Source organism: Littorina saxatilis, linkage group LG9 (assembly GCF_037325665.1).
Source record: "Littorina saxatilis isolate snail1 linkage group LG9, US_GU_Lsax_2.0, whole genome shotgun sequence".
Lineage (NCBI taxonomy): Eukaryota > Metazoa > Mollusca > Gastropoda > Littorinimorpha > Littorinidae > Littorina > Littorina saxatilis.
The window spans coordinates 41,583,680-41,595,706 of NC_090253.1; the positions used below are offsets into that span (position 1 = coordinate 41,583,680).

A 12,027-nucleotide genomic window follows, 5' to 3' on the forward strand; every position below is an offset into this window, starting at 1 on the left:
GAATGTAAATGAATCTTTATAAAGAAGTAGGCTACTTCAAACGACAGCCACAGCCACGGTTGGGTTCACGGCATCAAACCGATGCGACTCTCCGTCATATCATACACGTAATCTATCAAATAGATGACTAATAAACATGTAAACTACATGTATACGTCTATCGTCGGACATAAGAAAGGAGAGCTTCCCCCGGGCCTGTGCATATGTTGTTCGTTGTGCGTGTGTAAATGTACACAACAAACTGACGACAAAACTGAGACAGACCTCTTTCGCTTCAGTCTTGCAGAATTTAAAGACGAATACAGGTAAATCGTGCATTATACTAACTGTTTGGTAAAAGTATCAAACGTTTCTTTTTATAAATAAGTGGCAGGCTTACAGGAATACAAAGAGGCGCAAGTTGAAAGTAATGGATATATCTCTGGAAGATGCCATCAGTCCAAGTTGTCAAATGAAATCAAAGATGACAGAAACAGAAGTTTTCCATACAAATGTTGGTGTTTCAAAGGAAGTTGGCATTCTTTCAGATAATGATATAGACGAGGTGGCTGTTTGTTATGAAGTTTCAACAAGCCAACATTCAAATGATTTTACTTCATCTACAGATTTTTTAAATTCAGCACTTTATAACTGTCATTATGAACTTGGAATCAGAGAGAGACCGTCTTTCCATTGTCATTCATGCCATAGATTTTTGTTTCAGAATCAATGTTTCACATGGCGTTCACAAGAGAGCATGCGAAGTTTCCGACAGTCTTTAGGATTTGTAAAAAAGGCCGTGTTTTACTGTACATGCAAAAACTACCTGTCAAAAGGGAAAGTGCCTAACAGATTGCAACAACATTCCTATTTTAAGCTCAGCCACACGCCGACATGGAAGTTCAATGGTACTTTCAAACTTGTTCTTCTCTTCGTCGTATTTGATTTCTTTCTATTTCATAAGTCGAGTGCATATGATTTCGGCTCGTGTTCATCGTGAGATGGACTTAGTTTCTTGTATTCTGTGGGTTCGACAGATTAACTAAATGTTGTAATTTCGCCTTACGCGACTTGTTCTCTCTCTGTTGGCAGCGTGTAATGCAGCTGGTTAGAAATTAGAGTATTATTTTGCAAAGTGTGTACCAAAAGTTTGTCATGAGCTGCTTTAGGTTTGGGGTGTGGGTTGGTTTGATATTTCCTCCTTGCAGATCAAATCTGTATTCATTTTTGATGTTGTGTCTTATTTTGTGAAAGGAAACATGCAGACTGACTGAACGCATATATATAATTATGTAACTCATAAACACATGGGTGTAGTTATGTTCAAGAACACACACACACACACACACACACACACACACACACACACTCACACACATACACACACACACACACACACACACACACACACACACACACACACACACACACACACACACACACACACACACACACACACACACACACACACACACACACACAACTGTGTAGATGTATCGTACACCTGATATATTAAATTGAAGTTCACGAAGAAATCGTTTTATTTCTGTGTCATTCAACATCTATCAGACAAATTGAAACTGGTACAAATATTCAATAATGTTGCGATGTGGAAATGGACATGATATCGCAAAAGATAGACAACGGCAAGATCATTCAAGTATGTACATGCTTGTTGATGTCTACTTAGGCGATGCTCAGAACACTAGTTAGATCTTCCGAGATCAAAAAATGACGATGATCTGTAAACAAACCAGGACAAGGAAAGAAAGACAAAACGTATTTGAAAACAAATCATACTATACAGATTGACAAACTGAAACTTCGAACTCTGTTGATATTTCACGGGAGATGAGGTATGGTGCAAACGTATATAATTATACTGACTACATTTTGTTACGTACTCATCAACAACAACAAAAACCGATATAACCAAAGGCACACACACACACACACACAAACACACACACACACATTCACACACACACACACACACACACACACACACACACTTTGCTGGTTTGCTGATCAATGTCACAGGAAACGAATGAACAACAGAAAGCGTGATGAATTCCTGGCCAGAAATCAGTCACAAAGACCTGAAAGTCTGCTGAATGGAACTGGTAAATGTACACATTTGAACTGCTGTCAAAATTACTGTGTAATACGATATTCGGGTTTTAAAATTGGTAGCAAATTACAACCAATAATGATGTTTTTTGCTTCGCCATTGAAGCAATGTTCACTATTTACTAACAAAATAATTACGAAATAAACACAAAACCAAATCAGTGAGGCAGAGGGGACAAAAAGCCGAGCGGGTGTGTGTGTGTGTGTGCGTGTGTGTGTTTGTGTGTGCTAGTGTGTGCCTGTGTGTGTGTGAGTGTGTGTGTGTGTGTGTGCCAGTGTGTGTATGTGTGTGTGTGTGTATGCGCGTGTGTGTAGAGCGATTGAGACCAAACTACTGGACCGATCTGTCAAACCCACAGAATAAAACTGCACGCACTGCAGTGTTTTCAGTCACGAGAATAAAACAGCTTCGTCAATCCACGCGGCAAGGAAGTCGCGCAATTTCTGCGTGCAACACGAAGTAAACAGACATGCAAGAAGAGCGACGGGTTCAAGTTTAGGTCGCTCCAGGAGAAAAATTCTTTTGGATGTTGGCCTTTAAGTCTATCAACACCTGATGTGGCCTGATGGTGTATGGTTACAAGATCTCAAAAAACATGTGCGGCAACTTGACCTCACTTCAAGTTCAAGGTCACAGGGGCCGTAATTGTTGTCTTAAAAACGACCATTTTTCACATTTTCGCATTTTTCGACTCACATGCGAAGCAAAAGTGAGTCTTATGTACTCACCCGAGTCGTCCGTCCGGACGTCCGGAAAACTTTAACGTTGGATATTTCTTGGACACTATTCAGTCTATCAGTACCAAATTTGGCAAGATGGTGTATGATGACAAGGCCCCAAAAAACATACATAGCATCTTGACCTTGCTTCAAGGTCAAGGTCGCAGGGGCCATAAATGTTGCCTAAAAAACAGCTATTTTTCACATTTTTCCCATTTTCTCTGAAGTTTTTGAGATTCAATACCTCACCTACATATGATATATAGGGCAAAGTAAGCCCCATCTTTTGATACCAGTTTGGTTTACCTTGCTTCAAGGTCAAGGTCACAGGAGCTCTTCAAAGTTGGATTGTATACATATTTTGAAGTGACCTTGACCCTGAACTATGGAAGATAACTGTTTCAAACTTAAAAATTATGTGGGGCACATGTTATGCTTTCATCATGAGACACATTTGGTCACATATGATCAAGGTCAAGGTCACTTTGACCCTTATGAAATGTGACCAAAATAAGGTAGTGAACCACTAAAAGTGACCATATCTCATGGTAGAAAGAGCCAATAAGCACCATTGTACTTCCTATGTCTTGAATTAACAGCTTTGTGTTGCATGACCTTGGATGACCTTGACCTTGGGTCAAGGTCACATGTATTTTGGTAGGAAAAATGTGTAAAGCAGTTCTTAGTGTATGAGTGTCATTGCTAGGTTTAGTTACCCTAAAGGTCGAGATCAAGCATGTGAGTCGTATGGGCTTTGCCCTTGTTTCTGAAGTTAATGAGAATGGCAACCTTAGCTATGTATGCTATACAGGGCAATGTAAGCCCTATCTTTGGACACCAGTTTGGTTGACCTTGCTTCAAGGTCAAGGTCGCAAGGGTCCTTTAAAGTTGGATTGTATACTTATTTTGAAGTGACCTTGACCCTGAACTATGGAAGATAACTGTTTCAAACTTAAAAATTATGTGGGGCACATGTTATGCTTTCATCATGAGACACATTTGGTCACATATGGTCAAGGTCACTTTGACCCTTATGAAATGTGACCAAAATAAGGTAGTGAACCATTAAAAGTGACCATATCTCATGGTAGAAAGAGCCAATAAGCACCATTGTACTTCCTAGTTCCTATGTCTTGAATTAACAGCTTTGTGTTGCATGACCTTGGATGACCTTGGGTCAAGGTCACATGTATTTTGGTAGGAAAAATGTGTAAAGCAGTTCTTAGTGTATGATGTCATTGCTAGGTTTAGTTATTTGACCTTGACCCTGAAGGTCAAGGTCATGTCAAGGTCAAGCATGTGAGTCGTATGGGCTTTGCCCTTCTTGTTTTGACCTTAATGACATTGTTCAAGCGTATTTCACATGCCACGAATGGATGGTGTTTAAATGATCGGTAAGTACAATAGTAGGAATAACTAGACGGCCGCATACAAGTTTATTGAGTGGACTACCCCTTCGAACAAGCCACGCTGAAGCTGTACGTAGCTAGTGTGGTCCGGAAGTATGGGGAAGAACAAACAAGCTTGTGTAAAACTCTGTGACTGGTATACTGTCTAGTCCCGGACTCCTGTTGCAAGAAACATTCAGATTTCACTTGTTACGAGGGTTGGCTGGTCTTTGTGTTGATTTTGTATGTGTGAGAATGTGCAAACTAAAATAGTTTTTGAGATGGGTTGAGTTCTTTGGTATGCTGTAGAGTAGAATGGGCTACAATATTTTTTGTCCAAAGTTGATCAGTTGGCACATGTCATACCCCTTTGAACAAGCCATACAAGGCTGGTTTTAGTCTGTGTGGTTAACATAACCAGGGAAGAACAAAAGGCTTGCGTAAAACTCTGTAACTGGTTTACATCCTGGTTCCGGACTCCTGTTGCAAGCAACATTCAGATTACACTATAGCCTAACGACCATTTAGAAAATGTTCACGCGTCGAGCGGTGTCACGCGGTGCGCTGAAACAGAGAGTCTGCTATCTCTTCCTCCCCTCTTCCAACCCAGCTTCGAAATGGTCCATAGACTAACTACACACGTGGGTTGCCAGTTTGGCGTTTCAAGTGTCAGTGTATACATCTTGTATTTTTGAGTCACTTGAGAAAAAGAAAAAGTGACTCTATGTAATCGGTCAGTGTTAGTCTGTCCGGCCGGCCGGCCGGCTGGCCGGCCGGCCGTCCGTAGACACCACCTTAACGTTGGACTTTTCTCGGAAACTATCAAAGCGATCGGGCTCATATTTTGTTTAGTCGTGACCTCCAATGACCTCTACACTTTAACGATGGTTTCGTTGACCTTTGACCTTTTTCAAGGTCACAGGTCAGCGTCAAAGGAAAAATTAGACATTTTATATTTTCTCGGAAACTATCAAAGCGATCGGGCTCATATTTTGTTTAGTCGTGACCTCCAATGACCTACACTTTAACGATGGTTTCGTTGACCTTTGACCTTTTTCAAGGTCACAGGTCAGCGTCAAAGGAAAAATTAGACATTTTATATCTTTGACAAAGTTCATCGGATGTGATTGAAACTTTGTAGGATTATTCTTTACATCAAAGTATTTACATCTGTAGCCTTTTACGAACGTTATCAGAAAAACAAGGGAGATAACTAGCCTTTTCTGTTCGGCAACACACAACTTAACGTTGGGCTTTTCTCGGAAACTATAAAAGTGACCGGGCTCAAATTTTATGTGAACGTGACTCATTGTGTTGTGAATAGCAATTTCTTCCTGTCCATCTGATGCCTCATATAATATTCAGAACTGCGAAAGTGACTCGATCGAGCGTTTGCTCTTCTTGTTGAAATGTATGAGAATGAACACAGGCAAGGAGTTGAGAGTATTTGAAGAGGAGGTGGGTTGAAAGAAACCAAGCTTGTTTTGTGCCAGCTTCTTGGTGATATTTGCAACAGAACTAGCAGTGGCAGCATTCTTTTGCTTTTGAAAAGTTGATGACTGTGGGTACCCCATTGAACAAGCCATACTCCGCTGATATAGTATTGTGTGGTTCCTAAACCAGGGGTAGACAAAACAGCTTGCGTAAAACTCTGTAACTGGTTTACTGTCTAGTTCCGGACTCCTGTTGCAAGCAACACACATAATTCACTGGTTACTTGATTCATTGGTCCCAAATCTTAGCGTTGTTAGTGATTGTATCTCTGTGTTGGAAAAAGCAGACTGAAATGGTTCCAGAATATTTGACAGTGATTGAGATAAGGGTGCAGTGGTGGTTGTAGGTAAATTGGCTTGATTCCTGTGCAGTCGTTGTGGTATGCTTTTGAGTAGAATGCGTGACATGGTGTTAAGGCCAAGGATCGTACCCCTTTGAACAAGCCATACAGGGCTGGTTTTAGTCTTGTGTGGTCAACATAACCAGGGAAGAAAAAAAAACTTGCGTAAAACTCTGTAACTGGTTTACTGTCTAGTTCCGGACTCCTGTTGCGAGCAACATACAGATTACACTACACACATGAAGTTTAAATTGTCGGTGTTGACAATTTTTTTTTTTTAAATGTATGAGAATGAACACAGGCAAGGAGTTTAGTGTATTTGAAGAGGAGAAGGGTTGAGAGAAATCAAGCTTGTTTTGTGCCAGCTTCTTGGTGATATTTGCAACAGAACTAGCAGTGGCAGCATTCTTTTGCTTTTGAAAAGTTGATGACTGTGGGTACCCCGTTGAACAAGCCATACTCCGCTGATATAGTATTGTGTGGTTCCTAAACCAGGGGTAGACAAAACAGCTTGCGTAAAACTCTGTAACTGGTTTACTGTCTAGTTCCGGACTCCTGTTGCAAGCAACACACAGAATTCACGGGTTACTTGATTCATTGGTCCCAAATCTTAGCGTCATAAGTCTTCTTCTTCTCGTTCGCTCCTAGCATCATTAGTGATTGTATCTCTGTGTTGGAATAAGCAGACTGAAACGGTTTCAGAAAATTTAACAGTGATTAAGATAGGGGTGTAGTGGTGGTTGTAGCAGGCATGGGAATGGTCAGCGGATCCGCTAATTTCAGCGGTTTTCGTGGAGTTTCAGCGGGGGGAAAAAAAATCCCTCAAAAATCGTATGAGGCTTTTATTCTCAAATGGTCAGGTGTCTTCAAATGGCACAAGCCACTATCCGGAACTGACGGTTGACTTCAACTTTTGTAGTCTTGGCTGTCCCACGTTATATGAAACAGACGTTCGCGCAACATCCGCTGCATGTGGTTTACTTGTCCGAGACAGAGACTCGTCTCTTGTGTTCGATTTGAAAGAAAACTTCATGTCTTCGGTATTGAATATTGTTCGACGCGGCCAGGATTATGACGAAAAAGGTGTGGTTAACCAGTGGAAATGGGATTGGGTTTCCAAAGAGGTTAAAGTTGGTGAAAAGCAAGAGCAGATCGGTGAACACATACGAAAAGTCGACACGCCCGGTCAAGCAAGATGCACCCTTTGTGACAGAGAAATTGTGTACAGCAATCGTGGTTTCATTGCCCTCAGCGAGCATCTACTAACGAAAAGTGTTTTTTTGTTTTTTTTATCATTGTATTATTCATTCCCTTTGATTCAATACCTGGAATAAGAGAAAGTTAAAGATGAGTTGGATCCTATCACATGTTTCCTGGTGGGTTTGACAAGTGTGATTGAGAGTGAGAGCAGTCAGTGAATGTTTGCAAGAAAGTCATAAAGTTTGCACAATCCTTTGTTCAGAATTTTTAAAACTTAAAGTTGCAGCTAAAACACCTGCATATTTATGTGAAATTAAATGCTAAACTTTGTCCCAAATACCCCTCAGATAGCGTAGATTTTGATATTTAAAACTTTTTTCTGGGGGAGGGCCCCCAGACCCCCCTGTTTTTGGATCCCTCTCCTGTTTTCAGCTGACTTTTTATTCAGCCATTCCCATGCCTGTTGTAGGTAAATTGGCTTGATTCCTGTGCAGTCGTTGTGGTATGCTTTTGAGTAGAATGCGTGACATTGTGTTTTGGCCAAGGATCGTACCCCTTTGAACAAGCCATACAGGGCTGGTTTTAGTCTTGTGTGGTCAACATAACCAGGGGAGAACAAAAAGCTTGCGTAAAACTCTGTAACTGGCATTCCTCCTGGTTCCGGACTCCTGTTGCAAGCAACATACAGATTACACTACACGCGTGGGTTGCCAGGTAGTTTGAAATGTCAGTGTCAACAACTTGTATTTTTGAAATGTATGAGAATGAACACAGGCAAGGAGTTGAGAGTATTTGAAGAGGAGGTGGGTTGAAAGAAACCAAGCTTGTTTTGTGCCAGCTTCTTGGTGATATTTGCAACAGAACTAGCAGTGGCAGCATTCTTTTGCTTTTGAAAAGTTGATGACTGTGGGTACCCCGTTGAACAAGCCATACTCCGCTGATATAGTATTGTGTGGTTCCTAAACCAAGGGTAGACAAAACAGCTTGCGTAAAACTCTGTAACTGGTTTACTGTCTAGTTCCGGACTCCTGTTGCAAGCTACACTAGGATAAAATCTTTGTTGATGTATGCAACGCTTTTCTGGTCTACACTTCAGTGTTGAAAAATCTTACGTTGAAAGGTGGTCATTGCTTCACAGAGCTATTCAAATAATTATTCTGCTGTTGATTAGGAAGGTTCGAGTCCTTGTTGCTTGCAGCTTGTGTTCGTTGCAGATTATGTTGTGCCTGTTAGCTTGCTAGAACTGACTGGGGGGCAAATGATGTATTATTTTTGCCATCCTTAAATTTTCGAATAGGAACGCTAAAAGCTGGACTGCCCTTGGCTTACCAGACACTCGTAGTATACTGGGTAAAAATGTATTTCACTTGACATTGTTTGTGTTTAGAAACTTGTTAACTACCAGGTATTTGTATTAAAGTTCAAATTTGAAATATACCCAGATATTCAGAAGCATACCATAGCAAATATTAATGACGGGCAGGTGTGTTGCAGCAGACTAAGGGAATGTTTGTTTTGTCTGAACAGGAGGGAGAGAAGAAAGACGAGAAGGAGGAGGCCATCAACAGCATTGCTGCCCAGGCTGAAAGTCTGCAGCCCAAGGGATACACCCTGGAAACAGCGGAGGTCAGTTGTTTCACTTTCCCTGCCGTCTTCTCATCCATGTCTCTTGTAAAATTACCCTAGAAAGAGAAAGTGTTTGCTGATGTGTGGCATGGTAAAATTATTGTTTAGTGGCCTGCTTCTCTTGAACAAGGGTACTACTGATAGAGCAGTCTTGTTCCTTTATGCTGTATGCACTCATCCTCAGAAAAAAAGAACCTTGTTTAGTAAAGCATTTCTGGTCACACCACAAATAAACTATTGGGCCCATTTCTAAAACAAACTACACAACAGGCTCTGACTGCAGATGACCAACTAGCATGATTTTGAAGAAATGTGAACACAAGAAACCTATAAATGTGCCCCACAGTGATATGCATGGCAAACTAAATGCTCAGATTTGTGTCAAATTGCATCTTTGTGAAAGTAAGTTAAAAATAAAAGTTCAATACCCCCATAGATTTTCAGGGATTTTTGCTTCCTTCAGTGGGGTACAACAGTAAATAATGAATCACTGGCTCTAGCCCGAGAGAATTGATTGATGACAAGCATTGTGGTGTGGCAGGTGAAGACGAAGGTCCCCTTCCTGCTGAAACACACCCTGCGTGAATACCAGCACGTGGGACTGGACTGGCTGGCCACCATGTACGAGAAGCGTCTCAACGGCATCCTGGCCGACGAGATGGGGCTGGGCAAGACCATCCAGACCATCGCGCTCCTCGCCCACCTTGCTGTCGAGAAAAGTCAGTGTCTCTGCATTTTCCTTGGGCTTGTATTGGGGGGGATTTTCACTTTGAGTTGTATTGGATTTTCCCTTGGGGTTGTATTGGAGGATTTTCCCTTGGGGTTGTATTAAGGCATTTTTCCTTGGGCTTGTATTGGCGGAATTTTAGGGTTGTAGGTTTGGAATAATGGCAAAGAGATCAACTTTTTTTCTCTCTCTGAACGCTTGCCCTTTTGCCCCATCTTTGCTTCCAAAGCGCTCCTCGCAATAGTTTGTGCTCAGTTATACAGTTATTTTCTTTGTTGTGGACATTCAATGCTCAAAAATAAATTATCAGGGTTCTGTGACTTATTCGAGTGTTGGTAAACCTGCAATAAGATGTGATTTTATGATAGGGTAAACCCGGTCTTGATTGTTTTCTTGGCCAAATCAAACATACAGACCTGTTTACACTACACATTGAGCGTAGTAAACTACGATTTTGGTCCCCAAACTACGCAACTACGCATGCTTGTCTTATACTACGCAAATGTTTTGTTTCGACTACACATTTTGACATTTTGAATACGCAAAAACGCGAGCGAGTTCCGATCCATAATTTGTACTAACCGGTTGTGTACTGCGTGCAAAACATGCCCGGCGCCCGCGAGAGTAGCGTAGTCAGTTGGTCTTGCTGCTGTTATTACAACTATCGCGGGCGTTTGAGCACATACTTTTCTGAACGCGGTCACTTCGTAGCTCATTCTTTCTGGAGGGAAAAAAATGGCTACAGCGACGAACACGGATTCAGAAGACTTTGGCGATCAACCGCCACGGAGCAAAAAAAAAAAGCTTGGTCAAACTCCCAGCAAGGCTTTTCTGCCAAAGTACTATGAGGAGCATCCATGCCTAGTTTCGTGGAGAAAAGGGAAGCATTTTGCCGACTGCACTGTGTGCAACACGGCTTTTTCAGAGAAGCACAGTGGGCTTTACGACCGTATAACCGCCACAAGAAAAGCACTTCTCATGAGGAATTCGAGAAATCCCGACCAAAGCAGAGGAAAAATTGGACTGTTTTGTGAAGAAACCCGTGCCAGGGAAAGAAGACCAAGACAAGCTCACTTTTGAGAGATCGGTAACCAGAGCAGAGGCAATGACCTGCCATATTATTATTATTGCCGACGCAAACCTGTTCTGTTTATGTGCAAATTTGCCTTCATGTTGATACACATACTCCCAGTCCCTACTTTTTGTGACTTGATGTTCTCAGATTGTCACAGGTCTTGAATTCAACATAGCTTTTTTTTAACAAATGCATGGGTGAAACTTTTCCGCCTTGTGCGAAAATCCGCCAAATGAAATTGGTCAAATAAAGAATTCCTTATTTTGAAAATCTGTATAAAAAAAAAAAAAAAAAAAATTTTTTTTTTTTTTTTCGCCGGCGATCCGATCTGTATTTTCTCTAACACAGTGACCGGACATCGCTGAATCTTTGTTTCCCTGAGCGCGCGAATTAACCATATCCACATATCGAGACTCTGGGAGTTACTTCCCTTGTTTTAGGAAGCAAACACACACAAATGCTGCTAACAAGCGCTGTGCTTGGGGACAATGTAAAACGGATGATAGGTATCCTGAACGCTGTGTTGGCGTGAAATTCATCCCATTTGTGAAACCGGGAAAGCATCTGTACCATCTAGATCGCTGCCTTCGCTGGATAAAAGCCTGCAATCGCCCAGCTTACCAGTTGAACGTCAACACAATCAAGTCGTACACGTACATTTGCAGCAAGGTCAGATCTCGCACGACTTTGATTCAAGGCCTATTGCTAATTTTTTGATGGTTTGGTCTCAGTGTCACAAAAATATGACGATCTAATCAATCACTGATTTAAAAAACAAGTATGTTGCCCTATATCCATTGACATTCTTAGTGAAATAGATCTATTTGAAATAGTATTTCACTGCCCCGACCGGCGAACTTGTTGCCGGCTGTATTGAGCTTATGTGTTCGTGTAGGCTTACTCAAAAAGTCAAAATCACAGTCGTCTCCAAAACAAGCAATAATCAGAGTTGGGGGGAAAACATTTCGTTTGTTCAGTTTTGTTTTGTTCTTGATAGTTTGTTTATCACACACACACACACACACACACACACACACACACACACACACACACACACACACACACACACACACACACACACCTAAACACACACACTGACACACACACACACACACATACATACATACAATTACATACATACACACTGAAACACACGCGCGCACGCACACACATTGCACTGACGTACGCGCACATACACACACCTACTGAGATATGCCTAACATACACGCACGCTTGCAAACACACACATAATACGCAAACGCTGTTTAATTTCCTCAATACAAGGCGAAAGGCACACACACACCACACACAAATAAACACACACACGCAGTCCCACACACACACACAC

General features: G+C 41.6%; 1 protein-coding gene across 7 annotated transcripts in view; it reads left to right on the forward strand.

The window, feature by feature from the left end:
- The window catches only part of LOC138976110 (helicase domino-like), a 122,982-nt gene that overhangs the window by 40,598 nt on the left and 70,357 nt on the right, over positions 1-12,027 (forward strand). For all 7 annotated transcript variants that reach the window (XM_070348930.1, XM_070348933.1, XM_070348932.1 and 4 more), the window contains 2 exons: positions 8,779-8,877; positions 9,419-9,596. In XM_070348930.1, coding sequence (XP_070205031.1) covers positions 8,779-8,877; positions 9,419-9,596 — 277 coding nt within the window. The remainder of the gene's footprint in view (positions 1-8,778; positions 8,878-9,418; positions 9,597-12,027) is intronic.